At 40.5% G+C, this 26,178-nt stretch overlaps 1 protein-coding gene across 3 annotated transcripts in view; it reads left to right on the top strand.

Moving 5' to 3' along the window:
* Positions 1-26,178, top strand: part of LIMA1 (LIM domain and actin binding 1) — a 91,781-nt gene that overhangs the window by 28,749 nt on the left and 36,854 nt on the right. For all 3 annotated transcript variants that reach the window (XM_076007247.1, XM_012762012.2, XM_076007246.1), the window contains exons 2-3: positions 2,127-2,268; positions 15,318-15,363. In XM_076007247.1, the coding sequence (XP_075863362.1) occupies positions 2,150-2,268; positions 15,318-15,363 (165 nt within the window). In that variant the 5' untranslated portion in view covers positions 2,127-2,149. The remainder of the gene's footprint in view (positions 1-2,126; positions 2,269-15,317; positions 15,364-26,178) is intronic.

Below are 26,178 nucleotides of genomic sequence, written 5' to 3'. Positions count from 1 at the left end.
TCTCTACTATAAATAGAAAGAAATTAATTGGCCAACTAATATATATAGAAAAAATTAGCCAGGCATGGTGGCGCATGCCTGTAGTCCCAGCTACTTGGGAGGCTGAGGCAGCAGGATTGCTTGAGCCAGGAGTTTGAGGTTGCTGTGAGCTAGGCTGACGCCACGGCACTCACTCCAGCCTGGGCAAAAAAGCAAGACTCTGTCTCTAAAAAATAAAAAAAAAAATTAAAAAAACCAGACTTATGAAAATATCTTGTGTATTCTTTTCCCCTTTGATCCAGAATTGATTGCTGTAGAAGAACTGACAACATTTATATCCACACCTACGTCGGAAGCATATTTGTACCAAATAGTGTCTTACAGTGTTGGTCATCATTTCCCAAACTTGGTTTATGGAGTCACTATTGTGGTTTTACATAATTAAGTTTAGCTGAATTGATTGTTGCTTCCATGTCTTTTTCTCCTTAGAGAAAAGGCTGACAATCTTTGGTGGGTCTGCCAGTTACATTCTGGAAAGCAGATAGACAAACAGGTGTCATGTATTATTTGTTACATTCAGGTTTATTTCAAAATATGTGTGTAGAGTTAAGATTATCCATGAAGAAGAGATAATACAAAAAACTAACATTTATTGCTTAACTTATTTTGTATCAGGGTCTTGTCTTCTTTATCTTATTTATTCCTCATAAGAATACTATGAAGTAAGTAACATTATGGATGAGAAATCTAAGTTTTAGGGAAACTTTGCTTTGAGTGATGAAGCCAAACCCATGCTTAGACTTATCTGTCTGTACATTGGAGGGTACTATGTTGCCTTCCAATATGGAGATGAAAAACAAATCAACAAAAACAACAAAACTAGTATTATTTTCAGATGAGGGTTTAGTTGGAAGAACAAATATTACACGTTGGAAAAGTAGGTGTGGTCTCTTAAGATTGCCCATCACTTCGTGTCATAGGACTTTTAGTGTGAAATGGCAGCCCACGTTGGTCGGTTAAGCACACTTGTGTTCTACTGTTGTCAAGGCTGTTAGAGCAGTACCTGATAACTGCACATTCTACCAGATCAGTTATATTCTGCAGTTGTCAAGAGAGCTGCAAGTAGTACTTTAATCTATGTTTTTCACTCTTCAAATAAGGAAACTATTGACTCATTTCTAATCTCGCCTCTTCTGGACAAAGATTGGAACTCCTTTGGCAATTACTGGGGCAAAAATAACCAAACAATCCAGGCCGATGGATGGGGAATTAGATGATATCAAGGGTATGGCTTTATGTATTCTTTGGCTTAAAGGGATTTTAGTAAAATAATTTTGTATAGAGGTTTTATCTCCTTAACTTAAAGTATATTATACTTTCCCCAATTTTGAAAAGCTTTAAAGTAATAAGAATTATAACAAGAGCCAATGTTAATATATTACACTTAAAATGTTCTTAATACTAGTAAAACGTGCCTAGTATTTTAAATATATTATTTCCTTAAATCTACATCAAAACCCTATAAAATAGGTATTATCCTCATTTTTCAGCTGAATAAACTAAAACTGAAAAGATAACATAATTTGTTCAAGGTAACAGAGTTACAGTTTCACCCAAGTATGTCTTGCCTTAAAGCCCCTGCTATCCATACCACGCTGTGTCCCCAGCCCTCTCCTGTCACTGAGTGGCTGGTGCCACAGAGCTTGGGGAGAGAGGGCAGCCAAAAGAAACTTGAATGTCAGTAGAACCTAATTTGGACCTGGTTCTACTGAGATGCTGATTGTGTCTCTCCTGGGATGTAATTCAGAAAGAAGGGGAATATTTCATTCCAAATGTGACTTTGGAACAGAGTTAAGTTCAGGGAAAGGCCAATTGATGTTTGCACAGTGGGGTCAGTCATAAAATGATGGAACTGGAAGAGACCTTAGAGATCATCTGGTTTAACCTTCTCCTTTTACAGGAAACTACAACCCAAAGATATTGAATCGTTTGACCAAGGTTACACAGTTTTTGGGAAAACTGGTAGAGGAGTGTGGTCTGTAAGCTTAGAGCTCTTTGCTCTCTCACTTGTACCACACTGCTGCCAATCCTTGGGTGCTGGAGGAACCTCTCATGTGTCTAACGTTCTGACTTTCTTTATTGCATAGGTATTTCAGTATCTGTAGACAAGATGGAATCAACTCCATTTAACAGACGGCAATGGACTTCACTATCATTGAGGGTAACAGCCAAAGAACTTTCTCTTGTCAACAAGAACAAGTCATCAGCTATTGTAGAAATATTCTCCAAGTAAGTGCTGATCCTGGTCCAAAAGGACCATCTGTCTGGAGCACACATTACCTACCACCTGTCAGGGCCATTGGTGGAGGAAGTGCATGATGTAAAATGGCTTTACTGAACACCTCCCAGATTTTAAACCCTAAACAAGGCACTGTGGAGAAGACAGTAGTCAAAGACACATTCTGTTTTTGAATTTTTGTTTAGTTTGAGGAAGAAAAGTTACAAACACAAAAGGTAACTATAAAACACAAAAGATAGTTATAATTTTAAAGCAAAATATCAGCAAATCCAAAATGAATAGGAGTGAGGACTGGATACAGATTAAGAGAGGGAGTAGCCACTGTGGGCAGGAGCTAATCCTCCCTGGCTGAGATGAGTTTTGAGGCAAGTTTTGATTTGGTTAAAGGGAACATTAGGTGCACTCTCTGCCTGCACTTTCCAATATGGTAGCCACTATGTATGTGGCTATTTAAGCTTAAATTAATTAAAATTAAATAACATTTAAAATTCAGTTTATCAGCTGCCCTCATCACATTTCAGGTACAATAACTACTTGTCACAGGCAATAACTACTTGTTGCTTGTGGCTGCCATAATGAACAGCACAGAAACATTTCATCATTGTGTAAAGTTCCACTGAGCAGTACAAACTACACAAAGTGTAGTTCACGGACTGCATGTTTAATAGACACAGCCATGCCCTTTTGTGTATTGTCTATGGCTGCTTTTGGGCTACAATATCAGAGTTAGATGATCACAACAGAGACCTTATCACCCTTAAAGTCTAAAATATTTACTATGGCCCTTTATTATTTATTTATTTATTTGAGACAGGGTCTCACCTTATTGCCCAGGCTAGAGTGCAGTGGATCATCATAGCTCAGCCTCAAACTCCTGGGGTCAAGAGATCCTCCTGCCTCAGCCTCTTGAGTGGCTGGGACTACAGGTACATGCCACCATGCCCAGCTATATCTGGGCCTTTAATTATAATTTTGCTGACTCCTGCTCTAGTCCATGAGTTCTTTGATATGAGGCCCCTTTCCTGCTTATTTTATATCCCTAGTGTGTAACATAGTGATTGGAATATTGTAGTCATTCAACAAATGTTCAAAGAATGATATATGTAAATAATGTATCAGAGATGGCAAACACATCGACTTTACTTAAGTAGAGATGCCATAATAGGGAGGAGCCTATGGCAGGAGGTAGATTTACCTACTAGTAAGTAGAGTTTGTTAATAGAAAGATACTGCACATTTATGATAAGAAAGATGGTAAAGATTTAAAGAAAGTGATTTCTGAAAGCTGTATCTAGGACACAGCTAAATATCAATAGGAGGTTTCTGTAATTAACAATGTCAACTTTTCTTCATTAACAAATTCATTAAGCACCTGCCATGTGGCAAACACTGCCTTTCCAAACAGTTAACCTTGGTTATCACTTAAGGTAGAGTGGAGGTCAGAGTGAAACTGCAGAGCCCTTTTCACTTCTACATTATATATTTCATGTTGCTATAATTTTATGTCAAACATGTATTATTCTTATCAAGAAAAGAAAATCAATAAAGATATTTCAGAAAAGGGGGACAGAAAGCTAGAAGGCTATTAAGACTTACTCCCTGACTTCAAGGAACTTAACAGTGTAGTTTAGGTCCCCAAACTTTACTGATCTTAAGAATCACCTGGGGTATTGTTAATAATATGATGCTCCAGTTATCTATTGCTATGTCTTAAAAAAATCTCCAAGCTAGGCAAGGTTGTATGCACCTGTATTCCCAGCTATTCAAAAGGATAAGGCAAAAGGATTTCTTGAGTCCAAGTGGTCGAGGCTGAAGTGTGCTATGAATGGACCTGCGAATAGCCACCATACTCCAGCCTGGGCAGCATAGCAAGACCCCATTTCTTAATTAAAAAAAAAATAAAAAATTTCCAAAACTTAGTGGGTTAAAATAATGACAGCTTTTTTTTTTTTTTTTTTTTGCTTACAAATCTCCAATTTGGGCAGGGCTTATCTCTGCTTTACTCATCATCAGGCAGGTGGCCCAAAGACTGGGAGCCATAGTCATCCAAAAGCTCACTTACTCACAAGTCAGGCGGTTGATGCTTGTTGTCATCTGGGATCTCAGCCTGGGCCATTGTTGAAATACACATGGCCATTCCATGTGGCTGTTTGGCTTGGTGACTGGGTTCCAAGGGCAAGCGTCCAGAGACTGAGGGAGGGAACAAAGAAGGAAGGGAGTTCAAAGCTTCATTGCCCTTTATTACCTGGCCTCAGAAGCCATGCACTATCACTTTTGCCACATCCTTTCATTAGAAGTGAGTCACTAGGATGGCTTATATTCAGGAGGAGAGGAATTTGACTCTACCTTCTGACAGGAGGAATGTCAAAGATTTTTTTGGACATGTTTTAAAACTATCTTATATGGCTTTCCAGGCAGCCTAAAGACCTGATTTAGGCAGGGCATGGTGGCTCACGCCTGTAATCCTAGCACTCTGGGAGGCCGAGTCAGGAGGATCGCTCAAGGTCAGGAGTTCCAAACCAGCCTGAACAAGAGTGGGACCCCGTCTCTACTATAAATAGAAAGAAATTAATTAGCCAACTAAAAATATATAGAAAAAATTAGCTGGGCATGGTAGTGTATGCCTGTAGTCCCAGATACTTGGGAGGCTGAGGCAGAAGGATCACTTGAGCCCAGGAGTTTGAGGTTGCTGTGAGCTAGGCTGATGCCAGGGCACTTGAGCCCAGGCAACACAGTGAGATTCTGTCTCAAAAAAAAAAAAAAAAAAAAAGACCAGATTCAATGTATCTGAAATAGGACCCAGGAATTTGTGTTTCTTTTTTGTTTTGTTTTGTTTTTTGAGACAGAGTCTCACTTTGTTGCGCAAGCTAGAGTGAGGGCCATGGTGTCAGCCTAGCTCACAGCAACCTCAAACTCCTGGGCTCAAGCAATCCTCCTGCCTCAGCCTCCCAAGTAGCTGGGACTACAGGCATGCACCACCATGCCCAGCTAATTTTTTATATATATGTATATTAGTTGGCCAATTAATTTCTTTCTATTTATAGTAGAGATGGGGTCTCGCTCTTGCTCAGGCTGGTTTCAAACTCCTGACCTCAAGCAATCCACCTGCCTCGGCCTCCCAGAGTGCTAGGATTACAGGTGTGAGCCACTGCGCCCGGCCAGGAATTTTTGTTTTTAACAAGTATGCTGGGTGATTTTTACCTTCAGGGAAACTTAGGAAGCACTGGTTGTGGAAGAGATGCACTTGTGAAATCAAAACAGTGAACTTGAGCGTAGAACAGAATGAATAAGGCCTAGGATAGGAGGTTCAGGCAGAGGACTGTGGAAGCTGAACATGAATAAAGGAACTAGGAAAGCAAGCGGTCTGGCATGGAAAAATACAAAAGAGAAAGGAACTGGGACTGTGTAGTCAGAGCCAGATGGTGGAAGGTCTCAAATATTATGCTAAGGTTGGGATTTAGTCAGACAAACAGTGAATGCAATTGAAGGTTTTCATGTTGAGAGTGACATGATTAGACTTGTATGTTAGAAGACGCTCTAACACAGTGTAAAAGATATATTGGAAAGGTGACAGATTGATAACATGGAGACCATTTATGAGGCTCTCTTGGGAACCCAAATGCACAGTGTTGAGAGTGGTGGGCAACAGGAATGAAAAGAAGGGGAGGATATGAGACAGTGTTAAGGTGTGATTAATGTGACTTGGAAACTCCCTATGCTGCAGAGAAACTTCTCTACATTCTTACCCTTTTTACCCTTCTTAGCCCCACCTATGTTTAAGTAAACATGCTTTTCTTTGACATGAATCTTGTCTCTGAGTCGTGGCTGCCTGTTCTTTCTGTTCTTGCTTCCCTGAAATAGCCTGGGGACAGGTGTCAGGGTTGCTACTCTCCTACATCTCCAATACTGCTTCCCATGCATTGTTTCTTATGCCTGGTTCTGAACCTCTGCTTTGAGGCTCACATCTAACTATACCACACTCTTCTTATCTCCCCCTTCATTGCTGTACCAGCCTCTGGGCAAGCTCCTTGCCTTCACTTGGTGACGCTGGCTTCCAGAGTCATTTAATTATCAGTGTTTCTCATTGCAGGTGCTATTAGCATTTTGAGTGAGGCAGATCTTCCATATCCTTCTTAATCTTACAGAGAGAAAATACAAAAGGACCTCAGAGGTCACCTTCTCATAGCATAGTGGGTTAACTGTCTTTTCCCCATGAAAGTTATAAGGGCAAATGGGAATTATGCAAAATTATAAATCTGGAACCTATCAGTCAGAAGCTTAATTTGGCCAGTGTTTGTAGATTAGTTGAGCTTTACTTTCTACTTATTTTAAATTTTTATTTAATTAATTATTTTAGAGGCAAAGTCTCTGTCACCCAGGCTAAAGCGTGGTGGCCACACCATAGCTCACTGCTCAGTGATAACCTCAAACTCCTGGGATCTTCCCACCTCGGCCTCTGCAGTTGGTAGACTGTAGGTGTGCACTACCACCCCCAGGTAATTTTTCTTTTTCTTTTCTTTTTTTTTTTTTAGAGATGGGGTTTTTGTATGTTGCCCAGGCTGGTCTCAAACTCCTGGCCTCCTCCTGCCTTGGCCTCCCAAAGTGCAGAGATTACAGGCATGAGCCACCACACCCAGACTGACTCACATATTTTTGGAATTAAAGGGAATCTAGCCCAGCAGTTTTTAAACTGTCTTAATCAAGTTTTTCAGAGGAACTTCAGTGGCCAGTTCTGGAAAGATGGGAAGATCTAAAAGATCCAAATCCCAGGCTCAGCCCTTTAGATTTCCCATTCCGGCAGTCCTGCTTCAATCCCTTTTATATGCTAAGTTCTAAATCAGACAACATTTAAAAAGAGGGTTCTGTAGCTAGATGAGTTTGAAAACCACCAATATGGCTCAGCTTTGTTCCACTCCTTCCATACATAAGGAACTTGAGGGCCAGCAATTATAACTGAAGGTCACACCCCAAGATGGTGGAATGGAGGAACATGGCCCAAAGACCCCACACCCCTGCCGGCATGCCTCTACCTCATCACAGCTCCTCCTGCCCTTTCTTAACTTCACCCATTCCTAGTCCCAGGAAAAAAGAGGCTTCACATTTAGTTTTCTGTGACTATTCTTCCTTCATTAAGAAAAAATTAACCTTCAGATCTCCACGATTAACTTCCTCTTGTTTTGCTTCTCTGTAACATTTAGTGGTGAAATTGTTCCAGAAGAAAATACATTGCCTAAACCTTGGGAGTTTCCATTTTCCCTTTTTTGGCTCAGTGTTCCCTTCGCACTATTTGAGGGCATACAGGCAAGAGTCATGGCTCAGGAACTCTGCTTTCTGGCCTTAGAAAAACTTGAGATACTGTTATTACTCCCCAGATAATTTTAGCATCCTCCATCAGCTGCCTGCCTCACAGCTGAGCATTAATGAGCAGTTGCAAGATTAAATTCAATATGTGAGGAAAAGGAGACTGGACTACAAGAAAATCTTGGAAGGCAAGTGGGACAAAATTTTAATTATAGAAATTTTATTGCAAATATTTTTTCCTCAAATTTGTATCATCAGAATGCCTCACCCACCTCCCTAAATAGATGACCTCCACATTTTGTGTCAGAATAATGCTAGTTGCTCTAAGTGCCTCTGATAAAAGTCTGAGGTCTGAAGCCTGAGTCCTGGTCGAACACTGAATGCAGAAGTATTGAGCCTCAGAGTCTCTTAGCATTCTAAGAGTACAAAATATAAAAGTATGAAGGACCTAACTTAGAAAAAAGCAGTGATGTGGAGCCTTTCTCCCTGTGTATCTATTCTTTAGCAAGTACTTGATTACAAATTAAGGGTGGAGATATCTAAGTAGAAGTTTCAAAACAGGATTCAAGACGGCCTTTGGTGTATACACCTGGTTGTACAGATTCCTCAGTGCTGAAAGGACATGGCTAAAGATGAAAATTATTTTGATTTTTCTTTTTTTTTTTTTTAATATATGTTTCTTTTACGCAGTAAAGGTTTGGGAACCTTTGAGCTTATTTACTTATCTAACCACAGTATAAATACTTTGCCTTGGAGAACAATTGACTATGTAAACACCTGTCTGCCGATTGGCTCTGGCTTTCATATATAGTATTATTGCTGTAATATACTATAGATGATTATCCAAGGGGTGTGGAAACACAAGTTCAAGGCCAGTTCTAAGTTACTTTTTAGCTACAATCCACCATGTGTTTGAGTTTTCACTATTAGGGACTCTCTCAAACAGATATACAAGGGCTGTCCGGAAAGTATCCAGCCGTGTAATATGAAAAATGTATTAACAGTGGCTGGATACTTTCTGGATAGCCCTTGTATAATAATTAGTACAAGTGGGGAAAAAATATATGTACAAAGGCAGAGGGGTACCATAAACCAGAGCACTCTTGCAATGGTGAAAAACTGGAAACAATCCAAATGCCTATGAAGGAGTGTAGATGAATTAATTATATTTATCATGGAAGAAGATCACCAAGATTACCAAAGACTTCTGTGTTGCTAAATATAGAGGATGTTTCTTAGCCTTTATCTTACATGACCTCTCACCACTTCTTCCTTCTCAAATTTTTCTTCCTTTGGCTTCTCTGAAAGTCATCAGGTTTTCCTTCTGCCCCTCTGACTCTTCCTTGTCATTCTGTCTTATCACTTCTTCTGACTGCTAAACACTAGGGTCTCCAGGACTGAGTTCTGGGCATCTTCTCAAGTACACACTTTGTAGATATTATCTACTCCTGTGGCTTTAATACCGCCAGTGGACAGACAAGTCCTAAGTTTATGTGACTAGCTCGCACTCCTCTTCTGAGCTCTAGACGCATGTGTCTAACCTGGTGTCCTCAAACTACCGCCTGCGGGCCACATGCCACCCGCCTAGGACATTTATCGGCCCGACGGGTGTCTTTGCCCCCGCTGCTTGTCATGCTTAGCAGCCGACTGGCCTGGGGTCCACAGTGCGCACTCTCCAACGGTCTGAGGGACAATGAACTGGCCCCCTGTTTAAAAAGTTTGAGGACCCCTGGAATCACTGCGACCACCCAGTGGAAGTTTCAGTTAACATGGCTAGAGCTGAATGAACTTTCAGTCTTCCCTGACTCTAGATTTGCTCCTCCTTCAGAATTCCCCATCTGAGTAAATATTACTTCCACTGACACAGCTGCCAAAAACCTGGGAATCATTCTTGACTTCTTCCTTCTTCCCCCTCCCCTCATTACCAACCTATTAATTCTACCTCTACAATTATCTCAAATCTAGTAACTTTTCTTTACCTCCAGTGCCATCACCCTGGGCCTAGCCAGGGCTCTCTCCCCCTAATGCCACCTCCATTCTCAGCCCCCTCCAGTCCATTCTCCATGCTCTTTCAAAAACGTGAATGGAGTCAATGCCCATCCACTGAACCTAGTATTAAATTCAAAATCCTTAGCGTGGGCTACAAACCCTGTGTGACTTGCCCCTGCCTCCCAGCCCCCTCTCCTGCCCTTTCACGTTCTCAGTGTGCTTCAGCAACACTGGAGTTCTTTGTGTACCTTATCACGGGAGACACTTTCTTGCCTTGAGGCCTTGTGGATGCTATTTTTCTTTTTTTATTTTTGTGGGTGCTATTTTTCTGTGTCTGAAATTCTTTTCTTTCCTCTTTTTGCTTGGCTAACTTCTTGTTAAACTTGAGGTCTCAGCCTAAGAGTCATTTCCTCAACATGGTTTTTGTTTTCTTTTTTCTTTTTAATTTTTTTTTTTTTTTTTTTTTTTGAGACAGAGTCTCACTTTGTTGCCCAGACTAGAGTGAGTGCGGTGGCGTCAGCCTAGCTCACAGCAACCTCAAACTCCTGGGCTCAGGCGATCCTGCTGCCTCAGCCTCCCGAGTAGCTGGGACTACAGGCATGCACCACCATGCCCAGCCAATTTTTTCTGTATATATTAGTTGGCCAACTAATTTCTTTCTATTTATAGTAGAGACAGGGTCTTGCTCTTGCTCAGGCTGGTTTCGAACTCCTGACCTTGAGCAATCCGCCAGCCTCTGCCTCCCAGAGTGCTAGGATTACAGGTGTGAGCCACCACGCCTGGCCTTTAATTTTATTTTTAATTGACAATAATTGTACATACCTATGGGGTACAACATGATGTTTTCATGCATGAATACATTGCAGAATGATTAAGTCAGGCTAATTAACACAAATGAGGCTTTCCTTGACCCCCTGCTCTTTCTCAATTTGATTCCTTTGTTAAGTAATTTAATTATAATATTCTGTTCTTTTTCTTCAAAGCACTTATCACTCTGTGTGTGCATGTGTATGTGTGTGTGCATGCGTATTTGTGTACTTATGTGTTTTGCTTAGTTTAGAGGTGGGGGTCTTGATTTGTCACCCAGGCTGGAGGGTAGTATACAGGTAGTGGTACGATCATAGCTCACTGCAACCCCAAACCCCTTGGCTCGAGTGATCCACCTCAGCTTCCCAAGTAGCTGGGAGAACAGACTTCCCAGCTACCATGCCCAGTTCTTATGTGTTTTAATATCTAAACTGTAAGCTCTCTGAGAGTAGGAATTTTGTCTCTTTTGGTTATTTCTTTTACTGAGTTTTCTCTAGTGCTTGATACATAATGGATACCAATAAATATTAATATTTCTTGAATGAAAACATCAGTGGTTTTGAATTTCTCTCTGAAATGAAGGGAGATATAGAATAATATGTATAATATCACATTTTTGTTATTTTAAAAATGTATATAATCTGAATATTGATCCCTTATCAGATCAGATATGAGTTCCAAATATTTTCTCCCATCCCATGGGGCTTTTTCACTTTGTTGACAGTGTTCTTTGATGTACAGAAGTTTTGAATTTTGTTGAAGTCCAGTTTATCTATTTTTTCTTTTATGCCTGTGCTTTTGGTATCATATCCAAGAAATCATTGCCAAATCCAAAGTCATGAAACTTTTCTTCTGTTTTCTTTTAAGAGTTTTATAGTTTTAGCTCTTATAGTTGGTCTTTGATCCATTTGACTTCATTTTTTATGTGATATAAAGTAAGGGTCCAGTTTCATTTTTTTGCATGTGGAGAGTGAGTTTTCCCAGCACCATTTGTTGAAAGACTATGCTTTTCCATCGTATGGTCTTGGCAAAAATAATTTGCAGTAAGGCACGTTGGCTCATGCCTATAATCCCAGCACTTTGGGAGGCTGAGGCTAGAGGACTGCTTGAGGCCAGGAGTTTGAGACCAGCCTAGGCAAAATAGCAAGACCCCATTTCTACAAAAAATAACAAAAATTAGCTGGAAGTGGTAGGGTGCTCCTATAATCACAGCTACTTTGGAGGCTGAGGTGGGAGGATCCCTGGAGCCAAGTTTGGGCTGCAGTGAGCTATGTTCACACACCACTGCTCTCCAGCCTGGGTGATAGAATGAGGCCTTGTCTCAGAAAAAAAAGAAAAGAAAATAATTTTTACAAAGCACAATTGGCAAAAAGAAAAAAAGTCATTTGACTACGTAAGTGAGGGTTTATTTCTGAGCTGTCTTTTCTATTCCATTAATCTATATGTCTGTTTTTATGCCAATACCATACCATTTTATTTAACTGTGGTAAAATATATAGTATATAACATACAATTTACCATTTTAAGCATTTATAAGTATACAGTTCCGTGGCATTAAGTACATTTATATTATTATACAATCATCACCACCTTCCCTTTGTCCTTTTTATTACTACATAGTATTCTATTATATGAGTACATTATAATTCATTTGCCAGTGCTTTGCTAACGAACATTCCAGGTTGTTTTTAATGTTTTGCTATTACAGTTAATGCTATGATAAGTAATATAAGATAAAAATCTTTTTTCCCCTCGTGTATCTATTATATAAATTCTGGGAGCAAAACTGGTAAATTGTAACATTTGTGCTTTTGTAATTTTGGCACATATTGACAAAATGTCTTACCAATTTATCCTCCCACCAGCATTGTAAGATAGAACTTGTTTCCCCATACCCACACCAATGCAGTGTAGTAGCTTTTTGTAAAAAAAAAGAAAATCTTTTTCTACTTGATAGGTAAAGTATCTTCTTAGTATTGTTTGAGTTTGCATTTTGAGTTTGAACATCTTTTTTGTTTGTTAAAGAGCCATTTGATGTTCTTTTTGTGAACTGTATGTTTATATATTTGCCCATTTCTCTATTCAGTTTGTCTTTTTCCTACTGATTTGTAGGAGTCTTTGTATTCTAGGGAAATTAGCCTTTTGTCTGTAATATAAATTACATATCTTTTTTGATTGTCCCTTCAATCATAGCAGTTCTAATCCCACTTTCTTCCTATTTATGGTCAATGAAGTACCCAGAAATTTTTGAAAGTCCTTCTGCCCCATTGGAAAACTCTGCTCAGTTGCAAGGCAATACCTAGCTGGTGAATGAGATGCTCATTAATATCTGATGATTAAAATTAAACAATGATTGGACTGGAAGAGGCCTTAAGAAATACTCTATCATAGTTGCTTCATTTTGTAGATGAGACCTAAGTAAATGAAGCTATATAACCCAGGTCACACAGCAGGTAGGCAATATCACTAGAACCAGGACTACTTTCTGGCTTCCATTTTACATGAGGTCATGCTATTTAACATACACACTAAGAAAGTTCTGAGTTTATGAAAGCATTTATGAATTGAAAGTTGCTTTTGGTAGAGGAATGGGCCCTTTCCCATTCTGCTTTTTTTCCTTCTCTTGCCTTCTCCCCTGATGCCTTGTGAATTCTGAAATTCTACCTTAAGTCAGAGAAGAAGTGCCCTTTGAACAGTGCCCTTTTCTAGGGTTGGTGCTAACTGGGTTCTAGACATGCAGGCCCAAGGAGAAGCACATAGTGGGGATCTGCGAGTGATCGTGCTGCCTCCTTGCTTGACCCAGAGGCCTAGAGGAAGCCAGGTTAAGGTTGTTCTGAGCAGGTCAGGAGATTTGCTGCAGCTTGGACCTGCCAGGTCTCCTTAGTCTTTAAATGGAAAAAGCCTGATCCTCCCTGAAAAGTCTTGGGACTTTCTGATCCATGCAATTGAAATGATAAAAATAATAAGAAATTTTAAATAAAATTTTATGTGCTTATTTATCAAATCTAAGATGTGATCAACTGTATAGGCTGTGCCACTATTTTAAGTGTCATTAAGAAAAACTGCTAATTAAACTGACCAGTGCTTGCCTATCACATAAACTTATATATCACTCTTGTGCATACATAAAAAAGTAAAATAGGCTGGGCACGGTGGCTCATGCCTGTAATCCTAGGACTCTGGGAAGCCGAGGCGGGCAGATTGCTCAAGGTCAGCAGTTCGAAACCAGCCTGAGCAAGAGCAAGACACCATCTCTACTATAAATAGAAAGAAATTAATTGGCCAACTAATATAAATATATAGAAAAAATTAGCCGGGCATGGTGGTGCATGCCTGTAGTCCCAGCTACACAGAAGGGTGAGGCAGAAGAATTGCTTGAACCCAGGAGTTTGAGGTTGCTGTGAGCTAGGCTGATGCCACAGCACTCACTCTAGCTGGGCAACAAAGAAAAAAAAAATAAATTTTTTTCTCAAAAAAATAAATAAATAAATAAATACTTTTTTCTCTTTTTTCTTTTTTTTTTATTTTAGGGTATTATGGGGGTACAAGTGTTAAGGTTATGTATATTGCCCATGCACCCCCTCCCCTCAATAATTTTTTCTTAAATGCCAAATCATGGTGTAATCTTTTAAGTGACATTTAAAACATGTAGAACCATCAAATACATGTAACTGAGCTAAAGTTAGTTATTGACTAATATCAATAACTTAGACTAAATTCACACATGTATAGGCGGTGTGACTACCTCTTGACCATTTTTTTTTTTTTTTTTTTTTGAGATAGAGTCTCACTTTGTTGCTCAGGCTAGAGTGAGTGCCATGGCATCAGCCTAGCTCACAGCAACCTCAAACTCCTGGGCTCAAGCAATCCTTCTGCTTCAGCCTCCCGAGTAGCTGGGACTACAGGCATGCGCCACGATGCCCGACTAATTTTTTCTATATACATTAGTTGGCCAATTAATTTTCTTTCTATTTTTAGTAGAGATGGGGTCTCGCACTTGCTCAGGCTGGTTTCAAACTCCTGAGCTTGAGCGATCCACCCGCCTGGGCCTCCCAGAGTGCTAGGATTACAGGCGTGAGCCACTGCACCCCATCTTCCTCTTGACCATTTGGCTGACAACAGTTGTAAGATTTCAGAGGCATTAATATGGGAGAAGAAATGTGCATCTTAGAATTAATGCATTGCTGTATGTACTTGACTAATTCCAAAGCAATTTTATATATTTGATCTCATTTAATCTTCTCAGCAACCCTGCAAGTAGATTGTAAAGCCATTTTCTAAGTAAGGAAACTGAGGCTTACAGAATTTAATAACTTGTGAGAGAAAACAGTTAATAAATGACAAAACTGGGCCAGGCGAGGTGGCTCATGCCTGTAATCCTAGCACTCTGGGAGGCCGAGGCAGGAGGATCGCTCAAGGTCAGGAGTTCAAAACCAGCCTGAGCAAGAGCGAGACCCCATCTCTACTATAAATAGAAAGAAATTAATTGGCCAACTAATATATATATAGAAAAAATTAGCCAGTCATGGTGACACATGCCTGTAGTCCCAGCTACATGGGAGGCTGAGGCAGGAGGATTGCTTGAGCCCAGGAGTTTGAGGTTGCTGTGAGCTAGGCTGACGCCATGGCACTCACTCTAGCCTGGGCAACAAAGTGAGACTCTGTCTCAAAAAAAGAAAAGACAAAACTGGAACTTAAACCCTAGACTTTCTGCTCTAGCCAGTTATTTCCCAGCATTTGACCTCATCCACTTGGATCTTGCTGTTAGAGCAGAGCAGATGCAGCCACAGGAAGTGAGGGCTGCTCTGATTCTCTGCTTCTTCTGAGAGAGTTGATCAAAAACAACTGCTGGCAGAATAGGTATGCAGACATGGTTTTCTTAAAGATTGAAAATATAAGTTTAATTTGAGGACATTCTCTTTTTCCCCCTCCTTCTCCAAAGGTACCAGAAAGCAGCTGAAGAAACAAACATGGAAAAGAAGAGAAGCGTAAGTATTCAGAACCCCTGGGGCACGTGGCACTTCATGAGCAGAGCCTGTGTGGCCAAGCCACCTGCAGCCTCTGTGTGGCTTGGGTTTCGCATCAGCTGAGTGGACATTTGTGCCAGCTGGTCTGATTTGTGAGCCATTTGCCCAAGAGAACTTGGCTCAGGTGCGAGAGAACTTGGCTCAGGAATCTTATTTTTTCACTGAAGTTCTCTTTTTGAACCACTTTTTCTTTCTTGTGTTGAGCGAAGGACAAAAGGGCAAGTGCCTTGCCTGAGGTTACTAAAATGGCTTAGTACTTCTGCTCAAATTAGAACACAGGGTTTCCTAGGCTGTCATCCTTTCTTCCAAAGAAGCAATCAGAATTCCTGTATCTGTGCATTTAAATGGTAGTAGCTGTGCAGCTGTTTTCATCCTCTGGGTCCTTTGGTTAAAGCAAACTTCTTGACCCAGCCTAGTTAGCAGGTTTTCTAGCTTCAGGATCCATCAAAGGCATAAACATACAGAATAAGCTCTCTGCTAGTGCCCATTCTCTGCCCTCCTTGCTTGCTAACTTCCAGCTGGGCTGGATAATATGCGTCTTTTGAACTCTTGCTTGATTTAATCTTACGAGAAAAAAACCTCATGTATTTGGGAAAGAGTTCTTTAATTTGGCTGACATTACAAAAACATCCCCCTGGCAATTTTCAGTACCTAATCTATTTAAATTAGTGTATAACATGCCCCTATAAATTTGTTCTCTCTAAGGGGTGATACTGACCAGGTCCTTGGCTTAACTTTCCTGTAATTTGAAAATGGATCTCCTCTGGTGCCTTATAAGAAAAAGCTACCATTATTTCACTCAGTTGCTGGTTCTTTTCTTCCCTCCTCTCTCTCCTGCCTGCTTGCCTACTTTTTTCCCTTCCTCCTCTCTTCTCTCTTTCACTCATTTATTTAGCAAGTTTTCACAGAGCACCTACTACATGTCAAACATGGTTTTAGGCACTAAGAATACAGACTACATCTCTGTCTGCCCTTATGGAGTTTACATTCTAGTAGGAGAAACAGACAACAAAGAAATTGTGTAAGGTAGTGATTAGTACAGTGAAACAGTATGAAACAGGTAAGAAGGATAGAGCGTACGGTGCTCAAGGAAGGCCTCTGATGAGGAGACATTTGAGCAGAGATCTGAGGACATGAGCCAGGGAGAAGAAAGATTCAGGAACTGCATGTGCAAATGCCCTGAGGCAAGATCAGTCTTAATATGTTTGAGGAATAGGAAGCAAAAGGCCATATAGTGTCATTGTGAGGACTTAGGCTTTAACTCTGAATGCAAGGAGGCCTTTGGAGGGGGTTGTGTGCAAAGGAGTGATGTGATGAGACTTAAATTTTTTCTTTTTTTTTTTTTGAGACAGAGTCTCACTTTGTTGCCCAGGCTAGAGTGAGTGCCGTGGCATCAGCCTAGCTCACAGCAACCTCAAACTCCTGGGCTCAAGCAATCCTGCTGCCTCAGCCTCCCGAGTAGCTGGGACTACAGGCATGTGCCACCATACCCGGCTAATTTTTTCTATATATATTAGTTGGCCAATTAATTTCTTTCTCTTTATAGTAGAGACGGGGTCTCACTCTTGCTCAGCCTGCTTTTGAATTCCTAACCTCGAGCAATCCTCCCGCCTCAGCCTCCCAGAGAGCTAGGATTACAGGCATGAGCCACCGCACCTGGCCGAGACTTAAATTTTTAAAAGAGGAGGAAGATACTTGTTCCATTTGACCCTGAAAAAAAAAAAAACAAAAAAAAAAAGAGGAGGAAGAAAATGTAAAGGAGCAATGGCAGAAGCATGGAGATCAGTTAAGAGACAATTGTAATGATTTAGGCAAGATATAATAATGGTTTGGAGAGGAGTAGTAGCATATATAGGTAATAAGAAGTGGTCAGGATTTATGCTGAATAAAGGTAGAGAGAAAGGGAAGAATCAAGAATGACAAAATGTTTTTGGCCCAAGCATTATAAAATTAAAATGGCATTAATTGAGATGGAGGAGGCTGCAGTAAATGAAAGTTTGGAGAGGGAGAAATAGTAGAAGTTCAGTTTGGGACATGTTAAATATGAAGTGTTTTGAGATATCCAAGTGGAAATATTAAGTAGGAACTTAGATACTGTATGAAAATCTGGAGTTGGAAGGGATCCAGGCTAGAGTGTGTATCAAAGTATTAGTGGTACTGAAAGCTCAGAGATGCATGAGATAACCTAGGGAGTGAGAGGAGAAGAGGTCCTGTGGCTGAGCTCCAGGGCAACTTGGTGTCAGAAGGTTAGAGAGATAAGGAACAGCCAAGAGAGGAAACAGAGGGGGAGCAACCACTAAAATAGAGGTAGAAACAAGAGAATAGGGTACCAGAAACCAGGTGAAGAGAGTATTTCTAGAAGGAGAGTTAACAGAGTCAAACACAGATAAGCTGAGCATTGACCATCAGACTTGGCAACATGAAAGTCACTGGTCAATTTAGGCAGTTTGAGAATGGTGGGATAAAGGCCTGATTGGACTAGGTTCAAGACAGAGTGGGATGAAAGAAGTCAATACCCTGAGTATAGACAAATGTCTGTGGATCATCTCTTATGTTCCAGGTGCTGAATCCTGATGGACCAATGGGTCCTTCAGGATTCAGCTAAGCAAAGGGGACAAGGGAGTGGCAGAGGTGTCCTATCCTAAACAAAGGAAGCAGCCCATGCACAGAATGAAGGCTTAAGAAAATAGGCATAGTTGGCCGGGCGTGGTGGCTCAGGCCTGTAATCCTAGCACTCTGGGAGGCCGAGGTGGGTGGATTGCTCGAACTCAGGAGTTCAAAACCAGCCTGAGCAAGAGTGAGACCCCGTTTCTACCATAAATAGAAAGGAAATTAATTGGCCAACTGATATATATAGAAAAAATTAGCCGGGCTTGGTGGTGCATGCCTCTAGTTCCAGCTACTCAGGAGGCTGAGGCAGTAGGATTGCTTGAGCCCAGGAGTTTGAGGTTGCCATGAGCTAGGCTGATGCCACGGCACTCACTCTAGCCTGGACAACAAAGCGAGACTCTGTCTCAAAAAAAAAAAAAAAAAAAAAGGCCGGGCGTGGTGGCTCACGCCTGTAATCCTAGCTCTCAGGGAGGCCGAGGTGGGCGGATTGCTCGAGGTCAGGAGTTCGAAACCAGCCTGAGCAAGAGCGAGATTCCGTCTCTACTATAAATAGAAAGAAATTAATTGGCCAACTAATATACATATATATAAAAAAATTAGCCGGGCATGGTGGCGCATGCCTGTAGTCCCAGCTACTTGGGAGGCTGAGGCAGAAGGATTGCTTGAGCCAGGAGATTGAGGTTGCTGTGAGCTAGGCTGACGCCATGGCACTCACTCTAGCCTAGGCAACAAAGCGAGACTCTGTCTCAAAAAAAAAAAAAAAAGCCGGGCGCGGTGGCTCACGCCTGTAATCCTAGCACTCTGGGAGGCTGAGGCGGGCGGATTGCTCGAGGTCAGGAGTTCGAAACCAGCTTGAGCAAGAGCGAGACCCCGTCTCTACTATAAATAGAAATAAATTAATTGGCCAACTAATATATATATAAAATTAGCCGGGCATGGTGGCGCATGCCTGTAGTCCCAGCTACTTGGGAGGCTGAGGCAGCAGGATTGCTTGAGCCAGGAGTTTGAGGTTGCTGTGAGCTAGGCTGACGCCACGGCACTCACTCTAGCCTGGGCAACAAGCGAGACTCTGTCTAAAAAAAAAAAAAAAAAAAGAAAAGAAAAGAAAAGAAAAGAAAAAGAAAATAGGCATAGTTGACCAGTGAAAAGATAATTGTCACATTCACCAAGATAGAGAATTCGAAAAGAAACAGGTTAGAGAGTGAGACGTGAAGGGAGAAAAAGGAAGACTTCAGCTTTGGGCAAGGATGAGTTTAAAATGCCTATAGGATTTCCAGGTAGAACCGGTAGATAAGGAGAGATATCAGGCTAGATTTATGGATCTTGTCTATATATCTGTTGATGCTACAATCTATATAATCTATAGTATTACCAGATAGCTGGTGGGTGAAACCAGCGGATGAATAACATCGTATACAAGGAATATGTAGAGTGGTCAAAGTAGAGGACCTAAGATAAAACCTCCAGGGACCCCACCATGTAAAGGAGGGGGAGAGGTAGAGAAGCCTGTTTAAAACAACAACAATAAAACTTGAGTAGTGGCTGGGCACGGTGGCTCACGCCTGTAATCCTAGCACTCTGGGAGGCCAAGGCGGGTGGATTGCTCGAGCTCAGGAGTTCGAAACCAGCCTGAGAAAGAGCGAGACCCCGTCTCTACTATAAATAGAAAGAAATTAATTGGCCAACTAATACATATAGAAAAAAAAAAAAAATTAGCCGGGCATGGTGGCACATGCCTGTAGTCCCAGCTACTCGGGAGGCTGAGACAGAAGGATTGCTTGAGCCCAGGAGTTTGAGGTTGCTGTGAGCTAGGCTGATGCCACGGCACTCACTCTAGCCTAGGCAACAAAGTGAGACTCTATCTCAAAAAGAAAAAAAAAAAGGAAGGAATTTTTAAATTGTGATCAGTAATGTCAGATGCTGTAGTTAGATCAAATAAAACAGAAGTGTCCATTTCATTTGGCAGTTGAGGTAAGTAGATGTGAATAGGTATTTAAAAAAGAAAAAACAATGAACATGTGAAAAAATGCTTAGCCTCACTGATATCAAAGAAATGTAAATTTTTAAATAACAGATATAAATTGTAATCTAAACAGTTGGATCTAAGAATTTGAAGAATGCAGATTACTTATCAGTGGGAGAATGGTAAATTACGGTACATGCATACAATGTAATATACTATATGGTTAAGATTGTCTATATGGACATGGAAAGATACCAGAAGCAGATTAAGTAATAAAATAAAGCAAAGTCAAGAACAGTAAGTACAGTATGATGTAGAAAAAATATATAGTGTGTAAAAATAGGAAAAAAATTGAGATAGTATACCAAACTGTTGGCAGTGGATATCTTGGTTGGGAGGGGTAGGAGTCAAGGAGGAAAAGTTATAGCATCTATTCAAGTCATGTATACATTCCTATATTGATTATAAGTCTTTCCTCCAAAGTTATTACTTTTGTAATTGAGAAAAATAATAAATTAAAAATTAGATAATGAAAATTTAAAATAATTGGTAATTTTGGTTGGAGCTACTTCAGAGGTGTATAGATAGTAGAATTAAAGAGTGAATGGAGGCTGGGTGCCATGGCTCACACCTGTAATCCTAGCACTCTAGGAGGCTGAGGTGAGCGGATCATTTGAGCTAAGGAGTATAAGACCAGCAAGAGCAAGACCCCATCTCTACTAAAAAATAGAAAGAAATTAGCTGGACAACTAAAAATATATACATAAAAAATTAGCCAGGCATGGTCGAGCATGCCTGTAGTCCCAGCTACTCGGGAGGCTGAGGCAGAGGATCACTTTAGCCCAGGAGTTTGAGGTTGCTGTGAGCTAAGCTGACACCACAGCACTCTAGCCCAGGCCACAGAGTGAGACTCTGTCTCAAAAAAAAAAAAAATAAATAAAGAGTAAATGAAAGGTGATAAAGTGGAAATAGCAGCTATAGCCTCTGCTTTCAGGACTCTTAACTGTGAAATGCAGGAGATAACAATAGTGAGAGTAAGACATAAGTTTGGAGGGGGAGTGTAATTCTTTCTGTAACAAATTTTTATTTTGGAATAATTTGGGATTTAAAGTTATTAAATGGCTTCCTCTAATGTTAACATCTTATTTAACTATGGTACATTTCTCAAAACTAAGAAATTAGCATTGGTGCAATGCTGTTAACTAAACTACATGCAGGCTTTCTTCACATTTCACCAGTTTTTCTGCTAATGACAGAGGGTTGCTTTTAAGATCCACTAGACTTACAAAAGTCTAAATTGTCTCCTGCTGCAGAGCAGGAGGAAATTTTCACATAAATTTGTGAGATAGGCCAGGCGTGGTGGCTCACGCCTGTAATCCTAGCACTCTGGGAAGCTGAGGAGGGAGGATCACTCAAGATCAGGAGTTTAAAAGCAGCCTGAGCAAGAGCGAGACCCCGTCTCTACTAAAAATAGGAAGAAATTAATTGGCCGACTAAAAATATATAGAAAAATTGGCCAGGCATGGTGGTACATGCCTGTAGTCCCAGCTACTCAGGAGGCTGAGGCAGAAGGATCACTTGAGCCCAGGAGTTTGAGCTTGCTGTGAGCTAGGCTGACACCACAGCATTCTAGCCCAGGCAACAGAGTGAGACTCTGTCTCCAAAAAAAAAAAAAAAAAAAAAAAAAATTATGAGATAATTGATCAGGTTAAAGAGTACCTGCATTAGAGTTGGGCATGGTAGCTCATACCTGACATGGTGAGGCTGAGGATCACTTGAGCCCAGGAGTTTGGGGCTGCAGTGAGCTATGATTGCATTACTGCACTCCAGCCTGGGTGGCAGAGTGAGACCCTGTGTCTCTTAAAAAAAAAAAAAAAAAAGCAACCGCCCCCAAACCCCTACATTTTTCTATGGAAAACAGTGGGTAAATTTGCTCCTTTATCGAGTATTAGATCAGGTTAGATGATAGCCCAGATTCCCAAAAATGTACTTCTTTTCTCTCCATCTTCCATTTATACCTAAAGACACAGGAACACAGACCATTAATAACCACCATCAGTTATATTTTCAGGTTCTTTTCTTTTTCTTCTTCTTTTTTTTTTTTTTTTTTTTTTTTTTTTGAGAGTCTTGCTTTGTTATCCAGGCAAGAGTGAGTGCCGTGGCATCAGCCTAGCTCACAGCAACCTCAAACTCCTGGGCTCAAGCAATCCTCCTGCCTCAGCCTCCAGAGTAGCTGGGACTACAGGCATGCGCCACCATGCCCGGCTAATTTTTTTATATATATATTAGTTGGCCAATTAATTTCTTTCTATTTATAGTAGAGACGGGGTCTCGCTCTTGCTCAGGCTGGTTTTGAACTCCTGACCTTGAGCAATCCGCCCGTCTCAGCCTCCCAGAGTGCTAGGATTACAGGCGTGAGCCTTCAGGTTCTTTTCAAGCATAGAATTTGCTACTTTTTGAATCTGTGCCATGTGGGCACTCAGTTCCATAATCCTGATTACCACTTTTCTGAAAAGCTGGCAGCCTAGGAATTTCTTCCCTTCCTAAGAGGCTGTACCTCCAGGTAGTCCATGTTTGCAACTCCACCGCTACATCCTACCAAACATGTTTCTGCTTTTTTTTTTTTTTTTTTTTCTTTAAGACAGAGTCTCACTCTGTTGCCCCAGCTAGAGTGCAGTGGTGTCCTCATAGCTCACTGCAGCCTCAAACTCCTGGGCTCAAGTGATCCTCCTGCCTCAGCCTCCTAAGTAGCTGGGAATACAGGCATGTGCCTCTATCATGCCCAGCTAATTTTTCAATTTTTAGTAGAGATGGGGTCTGACTGTTGCTCAGACTGGTCTCCAACTCACCCAGCCCGTTATCAGTTTTCTCTACCATGAACATGTATTATTAAATATTTGTATTATCCAGCTCCATCCAGCCAAGTGACCTTGGGCAAGTTTCTTAATTTCTGGAAACTACGGGGTTATTATGAAAAATAAATGAGACTATATTAAAACACGTGGTGTAGTATTCGACAAAGTAGGCACCCAGTAAGTGGTGACAATTATTATTAAATGGGTAGCCCTCCCTACTCCTCCAGCCACACTTCACAATGGTGATCAACCATAATCAACCACTGTGCCAGTCATCTCCCAAGTCCTGCCTGGGTTATAGTCTCTTACTGTTTTTTCTACTCTCTCTATAGTCTCTACTGTTCCAAGCTAGTAATGGGGAGCACAGAATAAACTGAAATTCTTGTTGATATAATTTGTATCAAGGTTTTAACTTTTTCCTAAGTATCTTCCTAGAATAAGGCAGTCGGGTTAAAGGGCCACGTTTGTTGCTACACTATCACAGCCTCCTTTCTCAAAGTGACATCCAGCACACTGTTCATTCTTCCCAGCAAGCTGAGAATCTTGGCAGCTCTTGCCTCTGGACCGTAATTGGCTTTCTGAATCCAGATCAAACCCAAGAGACCCAACACAGTGTCCTTCCTGCTAGAGAAGTTGACTTGAAATTGGGATGTGACTCTGAAATGTACATCCTTGGATAAGTCCTTTCCCTTCTTTGGGTCTTAGCCACTCCACCTGTAAAATGAAGAGGCTGAGCTATAATGTTGAAATCTTGGCAAGGATATCTTCATTTTAAAAGCAGAAGGGGCTGGGCATGGTGGCTCATACCTGTAATCCTAGCACTCTGCAAGGCTGAGGCAGGGAGTATTGCTTGAGCTCAGGAGTTCAAGACCAGCCTGAGCAACAGTGAGATCTCGTCTCTTCTAAAAATAGAAAAAATTAGCCAGGTGTGGTAGCACATGCCTATAGTCTCAGCTACTTGGGAGACTGAGGCAGGAGGATTTCTTGAGCCCAGGAGTTTGAGGTTGCAATGAGCTATGATTATGCCACTGTACTCTAGCAGGGGTGGCAGAGCGAGACCCTGTCTCAAAAAAAGAAAAAAAGATTTAAAAAAGAACACAGATAAAGAAAGAGAAGAAAATATAAGTGATCTGTAACCTATTATCCAATGATAACCCAGGTTTTATCAGTCTAATACTCTTGATTGTGTTGCTCAAACTGCTTTTAGCTATTGTTTTTGTTTCTTAACTTCTCTTTTTTTCCTATCTTTGATTGCCTTAGGTCCTAAAGATTAGGACAACTGCCATGATCTGGGCAGTGCTCCTGCCAGTGATTTAAGGGAATGGGGCCTTCAGTGCTATCAGACCACACTGTCCTGCTCCTTCTTGTCTCCACCTCCCCTGCAATCTTTACCTTATCCTTAAGAGCTCCTTTTTTATTTTTTAAAATTTATTTATTTATTTTTAAATATTTTTTACTTTTGTTTTTCTTTTCTTTCTTCCTTTTTTTTTTTTTTACTTGAATGGAGGCAAGAAGGAAACCGATAGAGCTCCTTTTAATGAAAGAGAATACTTACTCCTTCTGAAATGCCCCCTAAGTGGTATCCTCCACCTAGTACTTGTTAGGAACACCACAGATACCCCACACAAATCTCTCTTTTTATGGTTATCACAAGTAAAGTACAAATGACAATTTTCAAAGTGCTTACAGTAACATCAAAATTATTTAATATTCTATAGAAGCTTTTTGTGATATGAAGGTGATTTATAACTTTTGCATTCATTCATATTATACAATGAACGTGAATTTATTGTAAAAATAAAATACAAGTGCCCATAATTGTCCAGAGATAACCTGTTAACATCCTGATGTCTTGTCTTCTAGACTACTTTTCTCTGCTTATATTTATAAATATACATGCATATTATAAAATGGGATCATGCTATCTTATAATTTGCTTTTTCCATTCAAAAGTATCTTCTGAGCATCTTCCCTTGTCAGTAAGTATACTCTGATCACATGATAATGTATCTGAGAAAAGTAGTGTCCAGTTCCCAAGGTACAATGCCACTTTGCTTCTCAGGGCTCCTGTGTGGGCAAGGTAGGCAGGTGAAGTGGGAGGCCTAGGTGACTCATCCATTGTATGGCATGAGATATGCAAAGCCAAGAATGCTGCTAGCAGTTAAGGTAGCACCAGCTTCTGGAGCTGATTTTTTATTCTCTCTTTTCCAGCAAGAAAACTTTTTATGCTTCTTAGATCCCTAAACAATATGTGCTTCCCCCAGTGGATCATCTTGTAAGCTAAGATTTAAATACTAGAATCAAGCAGTTGTTCTTCTATCACTTTTTTTTTCAAGCCTTGTTGCTACTTGATGAAGTGGCTCTCATAGTCTATTCAGAAGAGTAACAGGGTGAGAGACTTAATTCCCAATATAGCTGCTAATCCTGTTTAATTCCCTGAAGTCTTTCAGGCCTAGGTTGTTTGTTTTTTCTTTCTTAGTTGAAAGACCGGTGAGTCACAGACTGCAGGAATGGAGAATAAGAAGGTATTGGAGTTTGCAGTTTGTTGGGAAGGTGGTGCTGTTCAGTTTATTTAGGAGTACAGTACTTTCAAAGTACCAGCATTTAATTTTACTTCAGCAAGCATATTTCCTCTATTATTGTAGAACAACAATAATAGGCAATTTCCAGGTTGTTTTCAATCTGTCTTCTGTATAAATTAATTCCATTTTGGACCCAGGTAAAAGTGGGTCTCTTAGACGCGTAAAATGTGTGACCTTTGATCATCAAAGTGAGTGGTTGTGGTGTTATCATTTGAAGCCTGCATATTTTTCAACCAAAGGATCTGTAAAACAGTGAATTTTCTGATAACTAAGACTTTATACATCGGTAAACATGTAGAGCAAAAAAAAAAAAAAAGGATTCTTATGTAAAAATAAAATTTGACTGTTCATATATATGCATGTAAATTATGTCAGATATAACTAAATATTTATGCAAATATTTGGAAAAGTCTGGTGACTTCTTTAGATTTCTACAAATAGTTTCAATTTTTGATGTTCCCACTCATAATTATTGGTTTTGTATAGTTTCAGCTTTGCTGCATCTTTGTTTCATTAAAAAAAAAAAAGCAGGTAATGATGAACTTTTGTTAATGCACAGTTACAGTGTTTAAAGTGCCTAAAATTTTGCTTTTTCTTTCTTGTTTTCCCCATTAATCTTTGGATAAAAATCTCTTGTCCCCCATGCAACTATCATTAGAGCTGGGCTCGCCTTCTCATTTTGTCCTTATAAGGCTATCCTGTTTTATCACTTCCTGCTTCAGCTCCTGACTTTTTCTCTTTTCCCTTCTCCCTCTCCTGGGGTGGA

This window comes from Microcebus murinus, chromosome 10 (genome assembly GCF_040939455.1).
Source record: "Microcebus murinus isolate Inina chromosome 10, M.murinus_Inina_mat1.0, whole genome shotgun sequence".
In the NCBI taxonomy this organism is placed as follows: domain Eukaryota; kingdom Metazoa; phylum Chordata; class Mammalia; order Primates; family Cheirogaleidae; genus Microcebus; species Microcebus murinus.
Note: the sequence above shows the minus strand (reverse complement) of the source record. Positions and strands in the feature narration are given on the sequence as shown.